At 42.5% G+C, this 24,908-nt stretch overlaps 1 protein-coding gene across 6 annotated transcripts in view; it reads left to right on the top strand.

Moving 5' to 3' along the window:
* The window catches only part of LOC140730083 (uncharacterized), a 64,271-nt gene that overhangs the window by 30,803 nt on the left and 8,560 nt on the right, over nt 1-24,908 (top strand). For all 6 annotated transcript variants that reach the window (XM_073050218.1, XM_073050220.1, XM_073050219.1 and 3 more), the window contains 2 exons: nt 1,841-1,888; nt 20,524-20,606. In XM_073050218.1, the coding sequence (XP_072906319.1) occupies nt 1,841-1,888; nt 20,524-20,606 (131 nt within the window). The remainder of the gene's footprint in view (nt 1-1,840; nt 1,889-20,523; nt 20,607-24,908) is intronic.

The raw sequence follows: 24,908 nt of genomic DNA, 5'->3' as shown, positions 1-24,908 counted from the left end.
CAGGGCTGCCATAATAGGATTTAAACTCACACCTCAGATCAGCACAGTGGACATAGTATAACTGCCTCACAGCTCCAGCTACCCATGTTCGATTCTATTCTCCTCTGTGTGTGTGGAATTTGCACATCTCCCTGTGACCACGTGTGTTTCTATTTGGTGCTCCCACTTTGTCCCACATCCCAAAGATGTGCTGATTGGTAAAATAGTTGGCCACTGTAAATTACATTTAGTGTAGGTGGATGACAGGAAAATCAAGGGAATGTTAATAACCATGTGTGAGAGAAAGGGTTACTGGAAACTAAGGAATGGGATTGCTCTCTACGAGCCAACAAAGGAGGTCTTTTGGTTCATCAGAACTGTGTGGTAAGGAAAGTCTGGGAATCAGTGTTCTAGAATTCTAACTGCTGGTCCAATAACCTCAGCACTGCACTATTGTACTTCATCTTTTAACTTCAAATTAAACAATATTGACTTATCAGAGTCAGACTTACTATCACTGGCATGTGTCATGAAATTTGTTGTTTTATGGCATCTTTACAGTATAAGACATTTAAAAATTGCCATAACAAAAAATAAAATAAGTAGTGCAGAAGAGTAACAGTGAGGTAGTGATCATGAGTTCATGGACCGTTCAGAAATCTGAGGGCAGAGGGAAAGAAGCTATTCCTAAAATGTTGAGTGTACATCTTCAAGCTCCTGTACCTCCTCCCTGTTGATTATTATATAAAGAGGGCATGTCTTGGATGGCGAAGGTCCTTAATGATTGATGCTGCCTTTTGAAATTGCCCTCAATAGTGGAGAAGCTTGTACTGACTGAATCTACAACCCTCTAAAGCTTCTTACAATCTTGTGCATTGGAGCTTCCATACCAAGTGGTGATAAAACCACCCAGAGTGCTCTCCACAGTACATCTGTAGAAATTTCATACCAAATCTCCTCAAACTGCTAATGAAGTATAGCCACTGACATGCCTTCTTCACGATTGCATCAATATGCTGGGCCCAGCATAGATCCGCTTGAGATGCTGATTCCCAGGAACTTGAAGCTGCTCACCCTTTCCAATTCTGACCCTCAATAAGGACTGCAGTTTGTTCTCCTGACTTCCCTTTCGTGAAGTGTTTGGAGTTTGTTTCCCTGAAGAATGAGTTGAACTGAATAGCTGTTTGCAGGGTGGATGAGAGCAATAGCATAAGGTTTCCGACCTGCCATCACAGGAGTACTAACAATGGCAGGTAGTTTTGTACTAATGCTATAAGTTGTTTTGTACCTTAAAGCTTAAACCAAAAGTTGTGTTACAGTGTTTGCTCACTCCAATAAATCTAACACAAGCCTATGTTATTCTTTTGGGCTTAAATTGCAAAATCTTAGCAGATAATGTAAAAATAAATTGTAACTATTTTATAACTGAAGTTCTTCACATAGCCATATTGCGCAGAAGACAAAATAAAACTAGTGAACGATGAGGCTGAGGTAACTATATGAAAATATAATATAACCATGCCAAAAGCAGTTAATTAAAATTTTAATAGGTGCATCTTATTAACATGTTTACAAACAAGATGATCAATCATTTCCATGTATACTCTCTGTATTTATAATTGTTTGTTTTAAAAACTCTCCATATTGTGTTGCTAGAAGAAAGAAAATCATTGGTTATCTGAAATACTTAATTTATTTTGTCTTCTGAAAGGAGTAGCTGAATTTCTGAGCTTCTGATTTTCTCCATTTATGTGTGTTTATATTTCCTTTTTTATATCTGTTTTAACTTTTCTTCATATGTGGTATAGGTTATATTTATATTCATCCATTCAAAATGAACTACCCTTTTGTTTTAATACAGACAGACTGCAAGAGCCAACAACCTAAATTTACTCTAGGACACTATCAGGTAAGCTTTATAAGATAGTATTTTGCACTAGGAGATATGGTATTGGTTTTGGGCTACTGTTGTCACATGTACTGAGGTACAATGAGAAGCATTTGCTTTGTGTGTCATCCAGGCAGATCGTGCCATTCACAATTACATTGAGGTAGTAAAAAGAAAACAGAATGACTTTTACACTCGGTTTGACTGACCGAATATGGAGGAACCTGCACAAACTCCTACACCCCCTGAAACCCTGTGATATCGGTATCTGAGGCCGAAGTGAGTACATCCATCATGAGGGTGAAACCACAGAAAGCATCTGGCCCAGACAGCGTACCTGGCTTAGTACTGAAGACTGGGGTTGATCAACTGGCAGAAGTGTTTACTGACATCTTTAAACACTTGCTTTGGCAGTCTGAGCTACCCACCTGCTTCAAGCGGGCTTCAGTCATACCAGTGCCCAAAAGAACATGGCTAATCTGCCTAAATGACTATTGTCCAGTTGCACTTATATCCACAGTGATAAAGGGCTTTCACAGGTTGGTCATGAAGCATATCAACTCCTAACTGAGGAGTGACCTGAATATGTTCCAATTTGCCTACCGTCACAATTGTTCAACAACAGATGCCATTTCATTGGCTCTTCACTCAGCTCTGGAACATCTGGACAGTGAAGACGCATATATCAAGATGCTTTGAATTCCTTGGTGGTGTCATATCAGAGGATCTGTTCTGGATCCAGCATGTAAGTGCCATTACAAAGAAGGCACACAGTGCCTCTACCTTCTTAGAAGTTTGCAAAGGTTCAGCATGGCAAACACTGACAAACTTCTATAGACACACAGTGGAGAGAATCCTGACTGGTTGCATCACAGCCTGGTATGGAAACACCGATGCCCAAGGACAGAAAAGCCTACAAGATTAATGGTTGCTTATTGGCATTCTTCAGTACATGAGTGTAAAGGAGAGGGAGAAGGAAGTGATTGATACTCTGGATCCAATGCAACTTTTAAAAAGCACAATAAGCATAAAACATATATAAATATAAAAGAAGTCCTATAAAAGTACTCTATATATATATATATATATATATATATATATATATATATATATATATATATATATATATATATATATACATATATATATACATATATACATAATGTATACATAATAATACAGTAATAATAAAAGTAACCACATATGGTTCCATTAATGTCTTGTATACTGGAGGGGGCATTCGTGAGGTAACATTATGATGGACCTGGTGCTGGAGAGTTAGGGTTTAATTCTGCTGCTGAAGTTTTCTTTTTCTTGTCACAAGTGGCCTTGTAGCGGCTGAGGTCCTCAGTAACTGCATGGTAAACTTTGGTGAACCTCTCTGTATTAGGATCTTGTTCCTCTAACTTTGCCATCCCTGCTTCAATGAGACGAAAGGCTTCAACTAACTCTTTTCGTTACAAACTTTTTCAGTTCCGGAGTTCCTAGGTCCCAGTCTTCTTCTTCCTCAAATGCTCTCATCTGCTACTCTAGTTCCATAAGGTCTTCATTGGTCAGTTCTTCCGCATGGGAGTCGAGTAACTCTACGACATCATTTTCACTGATGCCTAACTGCAGTTCATTACCAATATCAACCACAGCTTGCCTGGCTTTGGCGATGTCGTCAACTTTAAATCCCTGTAAAGCATGCGCGAATTGGGGGCTCAATTTGTTCCACACTCCTTTCATATTTGACTGCTTCACTTCATCTCAAGAATCAGCAATATTTTGGATGGCATCATAGATGTTATAATCCCTCCAGATCTCACTTAAGCTCATTACATCATCTTGGGTAGCCCTGACTGCTTGTGAGAAGATCCGCCGTAAATAATAGGCCTTAAAGGAGGCTATGACTCCCTGATTCATTGGCTGAAGTAGCGATGTGGTGCTGGGGGCTAAAAATACAACCTTTACATTGGGGTGAAGGTCATCTAAAGTGTTTGGATGTCCGGGTGCGTTGTCAAGCACAAGGAGAATCTTGAAAGGAATTTTCTTGGCCAAGCAATAACATTCAACAGCAGGAACAAGATGATTCAAGAACCAATCTTCAAAGATGGCAATTGTAACCAAGCCTTTGAATTTGCCTTCCAAATAACGGGAAGAGATGCCTTAATGATACAGCGAAATGCCCTCGGATTTAGGGAGTGATACACAAGCAAAGGCTTGAGCTTGAAATCCCTCGATGTGTTGCCCCCAAGCAATAACGTTAGCCTATCCTTCAATGCCTTATGCCCTGGTGTACTTTTTCCCTCTTTTGAAAGTAGGTTCTTTCAGGCATATTTTTCCATATTAAGCCAGTCTCGTCGACATTACATATTTGTTCTGGCAAATAACCTCCCTCCTCAATAATTTTTTTAAACATTTCAGGAAAATCACTCGCAGCACTTACATCGGCACTCGCTGCTTCACCTTGCACTTTAATATCATGTAAATCTGCCCTCGCTTTGAAACGATTGAACCAACCCCTACTCACAACAAATTCTTCATCACAATCACCTTCACTGCTGTATGTGCAGCTTTAAAATCATTGAAAAGGCTTCGAGCCTTTTCTTGCAGTAAAGTAAGGCTAATAGGAATATTACGCTGATTTTGATCATCTAACCAAATTATCAATAGCCTTTCCATTTCAATAATCAAACCACCGCGTTGCTTAGTAATAATTGTAGCTTTCATTGGGCCAGGGCCTTTCACATGCTCAATTATTCTCACTTTATCTTTTAAAATTGTTCCAATCCTTGACTGACTGTAGCCTAACGTTTTTCCATTGACCAATGGCGTTTCACCTCTTTCCAATCACTTTATTATTTCCACCTTATTTTCAATCGTGATCGTTTTCCTTTTCTTTGATGCATCACCAGCACTTGCATCAGATTTACGCTTCAGAGACATGGTAAACAAGAGAAAAATTTAAGCCAAATACAAAGTTACACACTCAACACAGTGTAAATGGCAACGTGATCTGACTTAAAATGGCAGATGGCGTTCTCCTTCCTCGAGCCGCTGAAGCTGCGCAATGTTTTCATGAGCGTCACAACGTAGTGCGTGTGTTCGTTATTGCAAGCAATTGTATTTAACTTGAATTTTCAATATACACACACGCACATACATACACATATACACAAGATTAGCTCGCATATAGACTGATTACATATGCATCAAGTTACGCTAGGTGCAGGAGTATCTGAACGTAAGATGACTAGCAGGAAATGATCAGGTGACAAATTGACTCTTAGCAAGTGGAACTCTTTCTAGGTAGCAGCAGGGCATATGAAACCTTGGGTGAAGGCCTGAGTTAATGGGTGGAGGTGTTGATCAGCCTGACATCATGGGGAAGTAACTGTTTTTGAGTGTAGTGGTTCTTGCGTGGATGCTCCATAGCCTCTTCCCTGATGAGAATGGGATGAACAGTCCATAAGCAGGGTTGGTTCAAAGGTACAATTTAATGTCAGAGAAATGTATACAATATACATCCTGAAATGCTTTTTCTTCACAACCATCCACAAAAAAACAGAGGAGTGCCCAAGAATGAACGACAGTTAAATGTTAGAACCCCAAAGTTCTCCCTCCAGCTCCCCTTCCTCCCTCGCGTAAACGGCAGAGAGCAACAATCCCCCTCCCCGCACTGGCAAAAGTGTGAGCCAAGCAATAGCAAAAACACAGACTTGCGGTTACCCCAAAGACTGCATTGTTCACCCGATAAATCAACATGCTGCAGGCTCTCTCTCCTAATAAGGGAGAAAGAGATGACTCCATTTTCCAGTGAGCGGGGAGACCTAACAAACAACTCGCTAGTTTATGATGTTAAACGTCTATTACATTGTTTCTTTTGAGCTCTGTGCCTGAAGATGGCAAAGATCCCAGGTCCCTAAGCACACAGCAGATGTTCCGACTCCCCCAATGACACTATGCCTCCTGTGGCGACACCGACCATTGATCCACCCGTCTCCAGTACCTCGAGATCCCAGGCTTCTGAATCTGTGCCGAAACCTGAGGCTGAGACTTCAGCATGCCGAATAGCGGCTGATTGTGCAACCCCGAGAGCGGGTCCCATTCCCGCAAAGAACCATAGTCAGTGTGTAACTCCAGGTCAGGGTCTTCAAAAGAACCCTGAAAGGCAAAAATAGAGATATTGAAAATGGAAATAGGGCTGTTTCCAAAGATTCAAGCAAAGGAGTCGCCATTGGGCACCGTAAGTCAGTGGGATCTTTCATGATATTGCTGGCCTTGATCCAACACCTTTCTATATATGTATTCTTGATAGCAAGTAGGCTGGTGCCAGTGACACTCTGGGCAGTTTTAACAACCTGTTGTAAATCCCTCTTGTCTGCCACAGTGCAGTTTCCATACCACACAGTGATGTAGCATGTTAGGATGCTCTCAACTGCACATCTGTAGAAGGTTATAAGTATTGATGTGGTTAGTTCAGCTCTCTACAGCCTCCTCGGAAAGTAAAGGTGTTAGCGAGCTTTCTTGACTGTGAAGAATGTGTTCTGGGACCATGAGATGTCTGAGGTATGTTCTTCCAGGAATCTAAAACTGCTTGCAGTTTCTACTGTGCCAACAATGTGAAGAGGGGTGTCAGTGGGGTGGGTTTTCCTGAAGTAGATAACCATTTCCTTTGTCTTGTTGATATTTGAGAAAGAGGTCATCTGTCTGGTACCAGACCTCGAGCTTTTCCACTTCCTCTCTGTAGGCCATCTCATCATTGTTGTGTCAAAGTTCTATATAACTTTATTGTTAAAGTACAAATTTGTCACCATATACAACTAAATCGATACACTTTATTGATCCGAGAGGAAATGACAGTGTCACAGTAGCCTTACATGCCCACAGGTATACAAATATTAGAAGAGAAGTAAGAAAGAATAAAAACGCTGAGAATCTGTAGAATAATAACCTTAAAGAATCAATGAAAGACGGCACCAACTTGGGCATCCAAAAGGATGTAAATGACAACAAACTGTGTAAATACAAAAAGAAAGAAAGAGTAATAATAAATAAATAAACAATAAATACTGAGAACATGAGATGAACAGCTGTCCATATACCAACTCTGCCACAAGCAACTGCAGAACCTCTTTTGGAGCAGTTCTGAGCCCCAGCAGGACCCACGGGAGCTGATCATGCCAATACTCATCCGTCAAGGAAGCTCTCAGAGCAGCCTTATGTGAACGGTTTCACCGCTCCTTAAGTGTGATGTAACCTAACGCCAAGATTCTGGGTCATCACGGCCCAGAGGTCTGAAAAGAATTGGGGACCGCAGTCAGAGAAGATGTCAGATGGGGTGCCAAACTGAGGAACCCAGATGCTGTTGAATGCCCAAGCCATATCTGAGGCTGTTATTGATGCTAGTGGGACAACCTCTGGGCACCTGGTGGTACGGTCCACCATAGTAAGGTGTGTGAAACTGCAGGAGGGAGGGAAGAAGACCAGCAAGGTCCACATTGACATGATCAAACTCACTCAGGGACCTCAAAAGGTGCCAATGGCGCCTGAACATGATGGTTAATTTTTGTCTGCTGGTACTCCACACAGGCTGCAGTCCAATCACACATGTCCTTTTTGAGACCTTGCCAAGCAAACTTGAGTGTAACCAGTTTCTGTGAGACTCCGGGGCCAAATGCAAGAGGCCATGTCTGGAGTCAGAAAAGTCCAGCTCCAGTTTGCACACACGAGGGGGCGAGGGTGACCAGTTGAGACATCACACAAGAGAGAAACCCCAGCTTCCCTGAACTTCAGGCCCATGATTTTTGTTCAGTAAGCCTGGATCACTGGGTCAGTAACTTGGTCGATTGCCATGCCAGCACAGTCAATCGTATTGTGTATGGCTTCGTGGGCTGGCCATGAGAGGCAATCAGTCACAGCATTAATTTTCCCCTTGATATATTGTATATCAGTTGTAAACTATGTTGAGCAGGTGACTTTGCTTCCATGCAAACCAAGGGTCTGATATTTTGGCCATGGCATGCATGAGGGGTTTGTGAAATGGTGACCCTGTAGAAGAAAGCAAAAATGGTGGACAGCTAGATAGAGACCTAGATGCTTCAGGTCAAACATGCTATACACCCTATCCTCGTTATATGCAGGGGATACATTCCTCACAGTTGACGCATAATGTGAATAATTATTTAAATGGAGAAAATAGGGATGCGTTCCAGAGGGCTTCCTAAATATGTTTTATCTGTAATTTATTCACATTTTCATACCAATACGACACAAAAGCAGTACCACAAGGCAACATTCCTACTATATTTCATCAATTTAAAGTAATATTCAATGTAATAAATCATAAAAAGTTAACATACTAGGGTGTACAGTACTCACCAACAGCGGCAGGTGTGTTTGCTCCGGGAGGTGAGTGGTGGTTGTGGTGTCGGGCAGCTTTACATGGATAAGGTGGATGGTTGTGGGTCGTCAGGATCATCAAGCACAGCAAGGGGTGAAGGAAGACTCACAGAACTCTTAGAACTGCCGGCAGCAGGAGATGACACCGGTTTGAAGAAAGTGGTGAGGGTTGTTTGCCTGGCAGCATTTTTTGTTTTTCAGCATAAATTTGCTTGTAGGGAAGAAGGGTTGACAGCGGGGAACGACTGAAATGCTGACTCCGTTCTAAACTTGGGTCCATGTCCATCGCCATTTATGCCAAGTGTTCCGACTTCCACCATTTCCTCGCCGTTGGTAAACTCCCGGGATTTTCAAAATCACCTGTTGTTTGCAGCATCTGAGAGATAGTTGCCGTAAAACAAAAATACGCCCTGAATGTGGATTGCACCTTGGTTGAGTGGTTGAAACAGCGATGTTGTGTTAGGCGGCAGGAAACACACTGTTAGGTTAGGATGAATACTGTCCAAATGTTTAGGATGGGCTGGCACTTCGTCAAGCAACAAAAGAGCTTTAAAGGCAAATTTGTGTTCCCGGCAGTAGTGTCCCAGAGCAGTGTTATTTTCACCTGATGCCGCACTGTTTATAATTTCCAACATTTTTTCAAGTGTTAAAGTGTTTCTCTGCCACTCGGCTGATGGCCCAGGATACGACATCGGACGCTTAGGAGGCATAGTTAAATATTTCAAGCACAAAATCACTGCACCGTAGGTAAAACCAACAAAAGTTTAAGAGCACAAGATCGCACATCCACACCTTGCCAAAACCAATGCGAGACTGGCGGGAGTGAGATTGTGAGGCGCGCACACCTGACGTGTATTGGTGGGAAAGTGGTGTTTCTCATCCCAGCAGTGAAACTGTGAGGCGTGTGCACGTGACTTGTATTGGCTAGAAAGCAGTGCTCCTCGCATAACTGAGTTTTGGACGCACATAAGGAGACATAGGTAGAAATAGGTTCCTCGCATAACTGTGAATCTGCATTGTCTGAAGACGCATATAACGAGGATAGGGTGTACTTCCTTTCAGGGGAACAGAGCTGCTGGCTGAAGAAGGCGAGCAGCTGCCACGTGCCTCCAACCAATTGTTCATAGCACCCACAGCACAGTCTAATGTGCCAGTAGTAATAGCTATGGGTGCAATGGGGAGCAGGTCTACTAGTAGGGTCACGTAGAAAGAGCTCCTTTAGTATCATCAAATGCCTTGGTCATGTTCACTGACCAGTCAAGTACTTGATTAGGGGTATTGCCTTTAAGTGCACTATACAGGATCGAGCGTAAGTTCAGCAGTGCGCGGAATGAAGCGGTGATAGAAATTTACCATACCTGAAAACACCTGTAGTTTTTTTTGTAGCGTGGGGCAGTGGGAAATCCATAATAGAGGCTACTTTTGATGGGAGGGGTTTCGCACTTTCTGCAGAGATGCAATAGCTGAGAAAATCAATGATTGACAACTCAGACTGGCATTTAGTAGGGTTAATAATCAACCCATGTTGGTTTAAGTGCTCAAAGTGTACGGAGATGAGATACGTTCAGATTTGTCTTTGAGGTAAACAAAAAGAAAATCTAAGTCTTTTAATACAGAGTCCTTCAGGCATTGGAAAGTCTGTGCTGCATTTTTCAGTCTAAATGGCTCATGCTGCAACTCAAAAAGGCCAAACGGTTTTGGGAATGTCCTCCAAGCACCAAGGTACCTTACGATTGCCCCTAACTTGATCGACTTTGGAAAAAAATTAACTTTTTGGCTAAACATGCCAAAAAGTCTTGAATGTGTGGGGCCGGGTGATGGACTTCCAGTCGGCAGCCATATGGAGTAGTCAGTCGCAGAGAATGAGCGCTCTATTCTATTTTCTATCTCCACACTCTTTCTTCCCCCTTCTCTCATACCAACCTGTTAGACTTTTTGCTCTTCCACCTGCCTGCGACTACACTTGCTTTGCAATGACTTCAAGGAGTACTAAGCCCGGGAAAAAAGACAACTTGGCGGCTGGCCTGACTGGAGGCCATCTCCACGCTACTAGACCAACATCGTGTAGCATTAGTGGCCGAATTCAAATCTTCTTTCAGCCTGCTGGAAGCGAAACTTGACCAAATACAATCCAAAGTGGAGGACCATGGCCAACGCTTACCTTCTCTCGAGCTCACCATGAACAATCTGAGCCAGCGCGTCAGTGAACTGGAAACTACCTGCTCCAGCTTACGTGAAAACAATATCAAGTTAACGGCTAAAGTTACTGACTTGAAAGGCCAGAGCAGACGGTAGAACCTATGCATCCTGGGCCTGCCAAAATCTATCAAAGGCGGGTGTCCTACTGAATTTTTTTTCCAGTCTGTTTTGTGAGATCTTCGGGAAGGAGACCCCACAGGAGATTGATAGAGCCCACTGTCCACTAGCAGCCAAACCAGCCCCAGAATAGAGACCACGTCTGGTTATTCTTTGCCTCCACCACTACAAGATTAAAGATCTCCTGGTCAGAGAGGCCCGACGGAGAGGGAAGCTAGAATACTGCGGCCAACAGATTCAGGTTGTGGAAGACTACTCTCCTGAAGTTTTGAGCCTACAAGCTGAGTACAGAGAAAGTAACAATGGAGCTGTACAACTAAGTACTCAGGCCTTCCTTACTATATTCTGCTCGGCTCTGCATCACACTTTCCAGTGGTGATGAGAAGCGGCTAGGCTCAGTTGACGAAGCATGGAACTACATCGATAGCCTCCCAACTGCATGGAACTCTTCATAAAATACTTTTTATTCCATACCCTCTGCAGGCAACATTAGTAGTGCCTGGATAGCGAGGTCTGGTCTGACTTGGCCTGGTTAGGTGCTGACTACTATGAAGGGTGGAATAATATTCACTCAAACTGCTCTCGAGAGAGAGAGAGAGAGAGAGAGAGAGTATTTCCTTTTATCTCCAATTCAATGAACTCTACAACCTTACGTGGGAAGAGCACTGGGTAAAGTCTGCTTATTTTTTATTATTATTTTTTCACTTTTTTCAAATATAAGTTTATATTTGTGTTTTATGGTTCATTTTTCAGAGTCATGTTTAACAAACCTTGAGGAAATTGTTTACCTCTCATGAAGCACAATGTCAGTTTAGGAGTGTTAAATGCTTACCGTTTCCTTTAAATAACAATAACGGAGTTGCAGATGATGCTACGAGTGATAGGAAGTTGTACTGTTGGGTGACTATTGTTCTTAAGAGCTTGCTGCTATGTTCTTTGGCAGCTGTCTTGTGGGTTGGGGGGTAGGGGAGGATACTCTAATGCCAACACTGTTTTAAGAACCCTTAAAAGTCCTTGTTATACAGGATTTATTTCTGCTCTGCTTCTCTTTGTTTTACACTTTTGCCCCAGAGCTGATACCCAAAATCTTGATACTACTTATGCCTATCAATCTGTATCTTTTTTAAAGGAGAATGGTTAGTCCGTTAAATTTTGTGAGCTGGAATGTCAAGGGGCTGAACCACCCTGTTAAAAGAAGAAAGGTGTTCTCGCATCTCAAACAGTTTAATATAGCAATTGCATTTCTACAAGAAACATACATTTGCAGTTCTGATAATTCCGGTCTTTATGTCACGATGGGTGGGGCAGCACTTCCACTCCACTTTTCAGGCTAAAGCCAGGGGGGTCTCAATTCTTATTAACCAAAACATTCCCTTTGAACTCCACAACACAATATCAGACACAAACAGCCTTTTTGTCATTGTCTCAGGGAAATTATATAATACATTGATAGTGCTGGCTAACATATATGCTCCTAACGCGGACGATGTGGACTTCATTGAACGTTTTTTTTCTGTGCTGCCTGATCTGAGTTCACACTCTCTCATACTAGGTGGAGACTTCAACTGTTGGTTAGATCCAGTGCTGGAGCAATCGTCTCCTATTCCCAGAGTACTAAGCAAATCTGCCTCATTAATTCAGTCCTTCCTTTCCAACTATGGCATCTCCGATGTATGGTGTTTTCTCCATCCAAATAAGAGAGAATATTCTTTCTTCTCACATGTTCATCACACCTTTACTAGAATTGATTATTTTTTAATCAATACTCAACTGATTCCTTCGGTCTGTTCCTGTGTTTATCAGAGCTTAGTGATATCAGACCATGCCCCGGTTGTCTTGTCCATAACTCTTCCTGGCCTTCCACAAATAAATAAGCATTGGTGTTTCAATTCGACCTTACTGTCAGATAATGACTTTGTAAAATATATGGAGGACCAGATAATCTTTTTCCTTAACACCAATATGTCACCTGAAACCTCAAGCCTGGTTGCTTGGGACGTTATGAAAGCATACCTCGGGTCAAATAATCTCCTACTTTGCGAATATGAAAATAAAGACCCATAAAGAACGACTAGATCTGGCCAATCAAATTAAGTAAATGGACCAACAATATGCTCAATTTAAAATTCCGGAGCTGTACAAAAAGCAAGTAGAACTCCAAACCAAATTTGATCTTATTTCCACTCACCCAATTGAACGCCAACTTTTGAAGAACAAGAGCCAGGAATTGAAGCAGGGGGCAGGGATTCAGATTTCAGGATCATTGCGACCTCCTTTGGGACAGGCATGACCTGTACCAAATGGACTTGTTGCACTTGAATCCAAGGGGGACCAATATCCTGGCTACAAAGTTTGCAAAGGCTATTGGAGAGAGTTTAAACTAGAATTGCTGGGGAACCAAACTGAAGAGATGGAGGAAGTTGGCTCACAAATAGAGAAAGCTTGTAGACAAGTGCACAAGGGAAGATAGGCAGGTGATAGAGAAGGGATGCGCTTAGACCGATGGTGTGAGATGAGTCTATTTTAATGCAAGAAGTATTATGAACAAAGCGAATGAGCTCAGAGCATGGATCAGTACTTGGAGCTATGATGTTGTGGCCATTACAAAGACTTGAATGGTTCAAGGGCAGGAATGGTAACTTAGAGTGCCAAGCTTTAGATGTTTCAGAAAGGACAGAGAGGGAGGCAAAAGAGGTGGAGTGTGGCACTGCTGATCAAAGATACTGTCACAGCTGCAGAAAAGGAGGAAATCATGGAGTGATTGTCTACTGAGTCTCTGTCGGTGGAAGTTAGGAACAGGAAGGGGCGAATAACTCTACTGGGTGTTTTTTATAGACTACCCAATAGTAACAGGGACATCAAGGAGCAGAAAGGGAGACAGATTCTGGAAAGGAGTAATAATAACAGGTGGGAGATTTTAATTTCCCAAATATTGATTGACATCTCCCTAGAGCAAAGGGTTTAGATGGGGTGGAGTTTGTTAGGTGTGTTCAGGAAGGATTCTTGACACAATATGTAGATAAGCCTACAAGAGGAGAGGCTGTACTAGATCTGGTATTGGGAAATGAACCTGGTCAGGTGTCAGATCTCTCAGTGAGAGAGCAGTTTGGAGATAGTGATCACAATTCTATCTCCTTTACCATAGCATTGGAGAGGGATAGGAACATACAAGTTAGGAAAGTGTTTAATTGGCATAAGGGGAAATTTGAGGCTATCAGGCAGGAATTTGGAAGCATAAATTGGGAACAGATGTTCTCAGGGAAATGTACGGCAGAAATTTGCCAAATGTTCAGGGGATATTTGCGTGGAGTTCTGCATAGGTACATTACAATGAGACGAGAGGATGGTAGAGTATGGGAACCGTGGTGTACAAAGGCCGTTGTAAATCTAGTCAAGAAGAAAAGAAAAGCTTACAAAGGGTTCAAAAAACTAGGTAATGATAGAGATCTAGAAGATTATAAGGCTAGCAGGAAGGAGCTTAAGAATGAAATTAGGAGAGCCAGAAGGGGCCATGAGAAGGTCTTGATGGGCATGATTAAGGAAAACGCCGAGCCATTCTACAGGTATGTGAAGAGCAAGAGGGCAAGACGTGATAGAATAGAACCAATCAAGTGTGACAGAGGAAAAGTGTGTAAGGAAGAGGTCCTTAATGAGTACTTTGCTTCAGTATTCACTATGGAAAAGAATCTTGGCAATTGTAGGGATGACTTACAGTGGACTGAAAAGCTTGAGCATATAGATATTAAGAAAGAGGATGTGCTGGAGCTTTTGGAAAGTGTCAAGTTGGATAAGTCACCAAGACTGAACGAGCTGTACCCCAGGCTACTGTGGGAGGGAGAGAGGAGATTGCTGAGCCTCTGGTGATGATCTTTGCATCATCAATGGGGATGGAACAGGTTCTGGAGGATTGGAGGGTTGCGGATGTTGTTCACTTGTTCAAGAAATGGAGTAGAGCTAACCCAGGAAATTATAGACCAATGAGACTTACTTCAGTGGTTGGTAAGTTGATGGAGAAGATCCTGAGAGGCAGGATTTATGAACATTTGGAGAGCCATAATATGATTAGGAATAGTCAGCATGGCTGTGTGAAAGGCAGGTTGTGCCGTACAAGCCTGATTGAATTTTTTGAGGATGTGACTAAACATATTGATGAAGGTAGAGCAGTAGATGTAGTGTGTATGGATTTCAGCAAGGCATTTGATAAGGTACCCTATGCAAGGCTTATTGAGAAAGTAAGAAGGCATGGGTTCCAAGGGGACATTGCTTTGTGGATTCAGAATTGGCTTGCACACAGAAGGCAAAGTGTGGTTGTAGACAGGTCATATTCTGCATGGAGGTCAGTGACCAGTGAAGTGCCTCAGGGATCTGTTCTGGGACCCCTTCGCTTCGTGATCTTTATAAATGATGTGGATGAGGAAATGGAGGGATGGGTTAGTAACTTTGCTGATGATACAAAGGTTGGGGTGTGCGGGTAGCATGGAGGGCTGTCAGAGGTTACAGTGGGACATTGATAGGATACAAAACTGGGCTGAGAAATGACAGATGGAGTTCAACCCAGATAAGGTGTGGTTCATTTTGGTAGATCAAATATGTTGGCAGAATATAGTATTAATAGTAAAACTCTTGGCAGTGTGGAGAATCAGAGGGATCTTGGGGTCTGAGGCCATAGGATACTCAAACCTGCTGCGCAGGTTGACTCTGTAGTTAAGAAGCCATATGGTGCATTGGCCTTCATTAATCATGGGATTGAGTTTAGGAGCCGAGAGGTAATGTTGCAGCTATATAGGCCCCCTGGTCAGACCCCACTTGGAGTACTGTGCTCAGTTCTGGTCACTTCACTATAAGAAGGATGTGGAAACCATAGAAAGTGTGCAGAGGAGATTTACAAGGATGTTGCCTGGATTGGGGAGCATGCATTATGAGAATAGGTTGAATGAACTCGACCTTTTCTCCTTGGAGTGACGGAGGATGAGAGGTGACCTGATAGAGGTGTATAAGATGATGAGAGGCATCAATTGTGTGGATAGTCAGAGGCTTTTCTCCAGGGCTGAAATGGCTAACACAAGAATTTTAATGTGCTTGGAAGTAGGTACAGAGGAAATGTCAGGGGTAAGTTTTTCATGCAGAGAGTGGTGAGTACATGGAATGGGCTGCTGGCGACCGTGGTGGAGACGGATACGATAGGGTCTTTTAAGAGATTCCTGGATAGGTACATGGAGCTTAGAAAAATAGAGGGCTGTGGGTAACCCAAGGTAATTTCTAAAGTAAGGACACGTTTGATAGATAGATAGATACTTTATTCATCCCCATGGGGAAATTCAACTTTTTTTCCAATGTCCCATACACTTGTTGTAGCAAAACTAATTACATACAATACTTAACTCAGTAAAAAAAAAATATGATATGCATCTAAATCACTATCTCAAAAAGCATTAATAATAGCTTTTAAAAAGTTCTTAAGTCCTGGCGGTAGAATTGTAAAGCCTAATGGCATTGGGGAGTATTGACCTCTTCATCCTGTCTGAGGAGCATTGCATCGATAGTAACCTGTCGCTGAAACTGCTTCTCTGTCTCTGGATGGTGCTATGTAGAGGATGTTCAGAGTTATCCATAATTGACCGTAGCCTACTCAGCGCCCTTCGCTCAGCTACCGATGTTAAACTCTCCAGTACTTTGCCCACGACAGAGCCCGCCTTCCTTACCAGCTTATTAAGACGTGAGGCGTCCCTCTTCTTAATGCTTCCTCCCCAACACGCCACCACAAAGAAGAGGGCGCTCTCCACAACTGACCTATAGAACATCTTCAGCATCTCACTACAGACATTGAATGACACCAACCTTCTTAGGAAGTACAGTCAACTCTGTGATTTCCTGCACAAGGCATCTGTGTTGGCAGTCCAGTCTAGCTTCTCGTCTAACTGTACTCCCAGATACTTGTAGGTCTTAACCTGCTCCACACATTCTCCATTAATGATCACTGGCTCCATATGAGGCCTAGGCCTCCTAAAGTCCACCACCATCTCCTTGGTCTTGGTGATATTGAGACGCAGGTAGTTTGAGTTGCACCATATCACAAAGTCCTGTATCAGTTTCCTATACTCCTCCTCCTGTCCATTCCTGACACACCCCACTATGGCCGTGTCATCAGCGAACTTCTGCACATGGCAGGACTCTGAGTTATATTGGAAGTCTGATGTGTACAGGGTGAACAGGACCGGAGAGAGTACGGTTCCCTGCGGCGCCCCTGTGCTGCTTACCACCGTGTCAGACCTACAGTCTCCCAACCGCACATACTGAGGTCTATCTGTCAAGTAGTCCACTATCCAATCCACCATGTGAGAGTCCACCATGTTTGGCACAGCATTGTGGGCCAAAGGACCTGTATTATGCTGTAGATTTTCTATGTTTCTAAAAATAATTGGACTCTGGCAAGGTGCCAGAGGACTGGAAAATTGCAAATGTCACTTCATCTTTAAGAAAGGAGGAAGGCAGCAGAAAGGAAATTATAAACTAGTTCACCTGACTTCAGTGGCAGGGAAGATGTTGGAGTCCACTGTTAAGGATGAGATTATGGACTACTTAGTGACACAGGACAAGATAGGACAGTCAGCATGGTTTCCTTAAGGAAAAGTCTTGCCTGACAAACTTGTTGGACTGCTTTGAGGAGATTACTCATAGGATAGATAAAGGGGATGTTGTATATTTGGACTTCCAGAAGGCCTTTGACATGGCACCAAACTGCTGCTTACCAAGTTAAGAGCCCATGGAGAGTTACTAACATGGTTAGAGCATTGCTTGATTGGTAGGAGACAGTGAGTGGGAATAAAAGGATCCTCTCACAAAGCTATGTTGACTATCCCAAATTAGACTATGCTTCTCCAAGTGCTCATAAATCCCACCTCTAAGAATTCTCTCCAAGGTTTGCCTACCACTGACACAAGACTCACTGATTCTTTCCTGAACAAAAGAATAACATCTGTCATCCTCCTATCCTCTGGACTAATCCTGAGCCCAGTGAGGATGCAAAGATCATTGTCAAAGGCACAGCTGTTTCTTCCCTTGCTTCCTATAGTTACCTGGGGTATATCACATATGACTTATCTATCCTAATGTTTTTCAAAAGTTTCAGTACATCTGCTTTCTTAATGTCCATAGGAGCAGAATTAGGCCATTTGGCCCATTGAGTGTGCTCTGCCATTCAATCATGGCTGATCCTTTCATCCCCTCCTCAACCCCATTCCTCAGCCTTCTCTCTGTAACCTTTGATGCTGTGTCCAATCAATCTCTGCCTTAAATACACCAAACGATCTGGCCTCCACAGCGTTTTCCTTAATCATGCCCATCAAGACCTTCTCATGGCATCTTCTGGCTCTCCTAATTTCATAAATTCCATAAATTCACCATTCTCTGACTAAATAAATTTCACCGCATCTTTGTTTTAAATGGAACCCCTCTATCCTAAGACTGTGCCCTCTTGTACTAGGCTCCCCCACCATAGGAAACATCCTTTCCACATCTACTCTATCTAGGCCTTTCAACATTCAGAAAGTTTCAATGAAATCCCCCCTCCCCCATCCTTCTAAATTCCTGCATGGAATGAACTGCCAGCACAAGTGCTGCATGTTAGCTTGATTTCAATGTTTGAGAGAATTTTGCATGGGTACATGGATGGTAGGGGTATGGTCCTGGTTGGAGTAGGCAGTTTAAATGGTTTCAGCATGAATAGATGGCCCAAAGGGTCCGTTTCTGCTGTACTTCTCTATGACTCAATCCCCTGACAAATGAAGACCAATACACCATTCACCTTCTTAACCATTCTATCAACTTATGCAGCAACTTTGAAGGATCTATGGATGTGTACCCCAAGATCCTTCTGTTCCTCCACACTAAGAATGCTGCCACTTACCCTGTATTCTGCCCTTAAGTTCAATCTTCCAAAGTGAATCACTTCATACTTTTCCATATTGAATCACATCTGTCATTTCTTAGCACAGCTCTGCATTCTATCAACGTCTTGTTCTAGCCTACAATCTTCTACACTATTCAGAACCCCACCAACCTTGTCATCTGCAAATTTACTGAATTACCCTTCCACTTCTTTATCCAAGTCATTTATAAAAATTACAAAGATCAGGGATCCCAGAACAGATCTCTGAGGAACACCACTGGTCACTGACCTCCAAACAGAATATACTCCATCTACTATTCCATCTACTGCCGCCTTCTGCCTTATGTGGGCAAACCAATTCTGAATCTACACAACACGAGTGAATCTGCAGATGCTGGAAATAAATAAAAACACAAAATGCTGGCAGAACTCAGCAGGCCAGACAGCATCTATGGGAGGAGGTAGTGAATTTACACATCCAGGTTTCCCTGGATCCATGTCTCCTGACCTTCTGAATGAATCTACCATGGGGAACCTTGTCAAACACATTCCTAAGATCCTTACACACCAATCCATGGCTCTGCCTTCATCTGTTTTATTACTTTCTCAAAAAATTAAAACTGGCTCGTAAAGCAAGGATCCTTCATTTTGCTGACATTGGAGGAAAGGTTGCCTTGACACTATGCCACTTGACTCTTGGGATTCAATATCCACTATAAAAATGCAGAACTGATTTTTTTTAACTCCTAGAGGTTTAGTAACTCTAATACACAGTTCCTGCAACCCCCTTCTTAATTTTTAAGTCAATTTATGTTAGTGACAGGAAATTTAGATTACCATTAGTGTTACAGTATGAAAAGCTGCTGAGTAAATGTGAGAAAATGTTACTCCAGGTTGTTTTATATTTGTAACACAAATTTTTACTTGCATTGATTAATCCTCAAACTCCTATTTACAGACACTCCTGTGCCTGTCATCACTTTATGAGCATCTAGTCAATCTATGTATATAAGCTATCTTATGTATTTATATTTATTAGTTTTTAAAATTCTTGTTTTCTTCATTTTGTTGTGGTTTTGTGCTGCATCAGATCCAGAGTAACAATTATTTCATTCTCCTTTACACACTCTGAATATAAGATGGGATCTGGTCTGGGTTATGATAATTTATTTTAAGGAAAGGTTTACTTGAATACACGAGTTCAGTGGAAAGAGGTCACTGAAGATGACACTTATTTGAAGGGCTGAGGTTGATGACTTGAGAAGCAAGTGGAATTTGAGGATTTAAAAGGAAACCCAAGGTGAGTAATAACAAGGTAGGACAGCCAATATCAGAAAGCACAGTAATGGGTGGAATCAAATTAATTTTTCAATGTTTTCATCTGTAGTTTCAGCAGGCTGCATGTTGTCTAAGTAAGACCTGGGCCAGCATACTTGTATGTGCAAACTGATAATCTAGTGTTTTGAAGCAACTTATATCATGTACCCCACCGTTTGCAGTTGTTTTCACAAACACCTGAAGTTCAAGTTTATTGTCATTCAACCATACACATGTATAACAGCAAAATGGAACAATGTTCCTCCGGTCCAAGGTACACAACACAGTACATATAACTCATACACATAACACCAAGTTTACTATAAACCAGCAAAGCTCAGGGCAGTGAAATTTATTCACTTTTTTTTATCAGTGTCTTTTTGATGTGAGGAGAGAAGGGAATCTCCTCCCTGGTGACCCCCTCCCCTTTCCCTTTTTCTTGTGGTCCACTCTCTTCTCTAATCAGATTCCTTCAGCCCTTTCCTTTTCCACTTATTACCTCCCAGTTTCTCACTTCCTCTCCCTCCCCTCACCTAACTTCACCCATCACTTTCCATCTTGTACTCCTTCCCTTTCCCCCACCTTCTTATTGTGGCTGCTTCTCCCTTCCTTTCCAGTCCTAATGAAGGGTCTCAGCCAAAAACATCAATGCTTTATTGCTTTCCATGGAAGCTGTTTGACCTGCTGTGTTCCTCCAGCATTTTGTGTGTGTTACAACAAATGAATGTAATTCTGAACCTCTTTCAATTAGGCATTGGATGTGGACTTTAAGTATTGTGCGGAGCTGTTTGATGAAATTGATGATGATGATGATGATGATGACAGTGCTAACCTGTAAGTACTGTAATTTCAAACAATGTATAAATAAGTAAGCAAGATTTAAAAGCATCATTGACCATATACCAGCCAAGAAAATATCTAGTTACTGGGTTAGTACAGGACAATGATGTTCATTGTAGTTTCTTTGAAAGATGTAGATGAATAGCTATGTACAAATCATTTACATAATAATCACCTTATGTAGATGGATGTAAATAGCCACATCTACATAACTATTTGATTATTAGGGCAAAATGAGGAAAAGAATATATATAAAAAATACATTCTGTAGATGCTGGAATAGTGGATTATAGAGTAACAAATGTAAACCCACTATTTTAAAAAGCAAGTAAAGGAAAAAGAGAAAACTGCAGACTTGTAATTTAAGGTCATTGGTAAGGCAAATGCTGGAATTTATAATGAAAGATAAAATAACCGAACATCTCGAAGAATAATAGGGATTTGTAAAGGGAGAGTCATGCCTGAATAATTTGTTGGAGTTCTTTGAATATTGATTAGTAGCATAGAACAATGTGCTACAAAGGGTGAGAAAGGCACCCTTTCTTCCCGAGGAACAGGTGCTCTGTCTGGCTGCAGCTCATGTGAGGAAGACTAACCAGGGTCAACTCACATAAAGCTGTGGGACCTGATAACATAGCTGGTCAGGTGCTGAGGGACTGTGGAGCCCAGTTAACTGAGGCTCTAACAGACATCTTCACTGTCCCCTCAAGGCTTCAAGATGGCCACCATCATCCCAGTGCCCAAGAGGTGACAGTAACTGACTGAACAACTACAGGTTTCCCCTGCTAGTCGAAGGTGGAACGTTCCTATGAAACGGTTCGTAAGCCGGAATGTCGTAAAGTGAAGAAGCAGTTACCATTTATTTATATGGGAAAAATTTGTGAGCGTTCACAGACCCAAAAAAAACCTTCCAAATCATGTCAAATAACACATAAAACCTAAAATAATAGCAATATATAGTAAAAGCAGGAATTATCTGATAAATACACAGCCTATATAAAGTAGGAATACTTTTCTGCAATCATTGCATCACTGTCCACCGCAGTGAAAATCTCATGCAAGCGCTCACAGCAGAAAGACTCGGCATAAGCATTCTCGGCAGCACTCACGGCAAAAACACTGGACGCCAGCACTCGAGGCAAAAACACTCAACGCAAGTGCTCTCGGCAGCACTCTTTCCATTAACCTTTAAGCTATGAAGCTGCCAAATTATACCAAATAACACATAAAAATACACAGCCTATATAAAGTAGAAATAATGTATGTACAGTGTAGTTTCACTTACTGGAATCGGGAAGACAGCAAGCACACTGATGATGGTGTGTTAGGCTGAGTTGTCAGAGGTTGGGGTGGTGGGAGGTAGAGGAGACTGGGGTGTCATCTCATCGTTGTCTGTTTCCATTAGGGCAGGCAGGTCATCATCTATGCTTGCCTCGATGTCAAAGGTTGAGGTTTGTCATCTGCTGTGGCTGATGTGGAAGGCTTGAAAAATGACAGTATGCTTGACTGCTTAGCCTTGCGCATTTTTCGATCAAAGAGTTCTTTGTAAGCACTCAAACCATCCTGCAAATGTGCCCTAAACCTACTTACCCTTTCAAAATTAAAGTCATATTTTTCTGCAATTATTGCAGCGCTGTCAATCGCAGCGAAAATCTCACGCAATTGCTTCACGTTCAGTTCCTGGACGACTTCGCTTTCGGGCCATTTGTTACTGCGTTTGGTTTCAATTGTTATCCTTTCCTCTTCATCAGCTTTTGGTCATGGGATGCCAAAACTGCTTTAACATCATCTTTGTCAACTTCCACAAACCCAGCCTCCTTAGCCAAACGATGTCCTTACTTCGTTCTCCATGACTGAAACACTTAATTATGTCTAGTTTTACGCTAAGTGTAGCACCCTTACGCGCTCTTTTAGGCTTTTCCGATACCTTAGAACTCATCTTGCTAACAGATGCACAGAATAAATCGACATAAAGCACAGGTGCTCACAGGCACGTGTTTAAGCAATGCTGGCTAGAATGCAGTTCGGGGAGGTGCTTGGCTGCTCGGGGTGCGTGCTGCTTTTTTTCGTAACAGTGAAAACACCTTCTGTTAGTGAAAACAGGTAACTAATGTAAGTCTTTTGTAACAGCGATGTCATAAAACGAACGTTTGAGAAACGGGGAACACCTGTACTGTCCAATGGCACTGACCTCAACAATAATGAAGTGCTTTGAGCGGCTAGTTATGGATCGCATTAAATCATAAGAACATAAGAAATAGGAGCAGGAGTAGGCCATCCTGCCCATTGAGCCTGCCCTGCCATTCAATAAAGTCATGGCTGATCTGTTCGTAAACTCAGCTCCTTCCACCTGCCTTTTCCCCATAACCCTTAATTCCCTTACTATGTAAAAATCTATCTGTTTCTTAAATATATTTAGTGAAGAAGCCTCAACTGCTTCCCTGGGCAGAGAATTCCACAGATTCACCACTCTCTGGGAAAAACGGTTTCTCCTCATCTCCGTTCTAAATCTTCTCCCTGATTCTTGAGGCAATGTCCCCTAGTTCTAGTCTCACCTACCAATGGAAACAACTTTCCTACTTCTATCTTATCTAGCCCTTTCAAAATTTTGTTGTTCTTCTGAACTCCAGAGAGTATAGTCCCAGGTGACTCAATCGCTCCTCATAGGTTAACCCCTTCATCCCTGGAATCAACCTGGTCTGCGAGGCTCGGTTCGACGGAGCTTTCATTGTGTGCTGCGTCTGTGAGGCTGCGTCGGGCGGCGCCGTGGAAGTCCATAGCGGGGGTACTCCCTTCTGCCGCCGGCGTGGGATGGCGAGTCTGTCGGGACCCTGGGGACTTATGGAAACTGTGGTGATTTCTTTTGAACTTATAGTCCTTTAACATCTTTGGACTATTTTTACTGTGCCCATGGTCTGTTTTTTTTTATCAATTATGCTATTGTTTGCACTGTTGTAACTATGTGGTTTTGTGCAGGTCCTGTAGCTTTAGTATTTGGTCTTGTTTGTCTGGTGAATTTGGAGCTCCTTTCTGGGGAATGCGCTAAGACGGTAACGCAATATTAATGCACAGCAGCCTCTCTGGACTCTGGATTGGGGATTGCCAAACGTTATGTGGATTTTCTGGTGTAGTCTGTTTTGTCATGCTTTTGTGATATCATTCTGGAGGAACGTTGTCTCATTTTTTAACTGCATTGCATTTGTGTTTTTTAAATGACAGTAAACTGAATCTGAATCTGAACCTGAACCTCCTCTGCACTGCCTCCAAAGCCAGTATATCCTTCTTCAAGTATGGACACCAGAACTGCACACAGTACTCCAGGTGCGGCCTTACCAGTACCCTGTACAGTTGCAGCATGACCTCCCTGCTCTTGAATTCAATCCCTCTAGCAATGAAGGCCAACATTCCATCTTCCTGCCACATTGGACCCTTTCCATTTCACTTATTGCTCAACTCAGTCCACTGATGATGCCGTAGACTATGCACTCCACTCGGTCCTGTCTCTCCTGGAAGATGGTACCTCATGTGTCAGGATGCTGTTTTTTGACTTCAGCTTGGCATTTAATATGATCATCCCTCAGAAACTGGTGAGTAAGCGGTCCTCGTTGGGTCTCAACACCTCTCTCTGTAACTGGATCCTGGATTTCTTGACAGAAAAGCCAGTCAGTCTGTGTTGGCAGAAACATTTCTAGCTCCATCATACTGAGCACCATGGCTCTCCAGGGCTGTGCGCTCAGCCTGCTGCTGACACTTGACTGCATTGCTAGATCCAGTTCAAACTGAATCATCAAGTTCACTGAAGACACAACAGCAGTTGGCCTCATCAACAACAAGTCAATGATTAGAAAGGAAGTAGAGCAGCTGGTAGAATGGTGCAAACGCAGTTTGAGTCTCAACATGGAGAAAACCAAAGAGATGTTTGTAGAGTTTAGGAAAGTGCAAGCTGACCACTCCTCACTGTACTTACATGACTCCTTTGTGGAGAGGGTTAGAAGCACAAAGTTTCCGGAAGTGTACATAACAGACATTCTCATCTGTGTTCTTAGCTCCCTGCTCCTCTCACTATATATCTACGACTGTGTGACTAAGCACACTCCAGTGCCATATTTAAGTTTGCTGACAACACCACTGCCATTAGCAGAATCAAAGGTGGTGACAGATCAGCATATAGGAGGGAGATTGAAAATCTGACTGACTGGTGCCACAACAACAATGTCTTCCTCAACGTCAGCAAGACCAAGGAGTTGATTATTAACTTAAGGAGGAGGAAACCAGAGATCCATGAGCCAGTCCTCA

Source organism: Hemitrygon akajei, chromosome 7 (genome assembly GCF_048418815.1).
Source record: "Hemitrygon akajei chromosome 7, sHemAka1.3, whole genome shotgun sequence".
NCBI classification, from domain to species: Eukaryota; Metazoa; Chordata; class Chondrichthyes; order Myliobatiformes; family Dasyatidae; genus Hemitrygon; species Hemitrygon akajei.
Note: the sequence above shows the minus strand (reverse complement) of the source record. Positions and strands in the feature narration are given on the sequence as shown.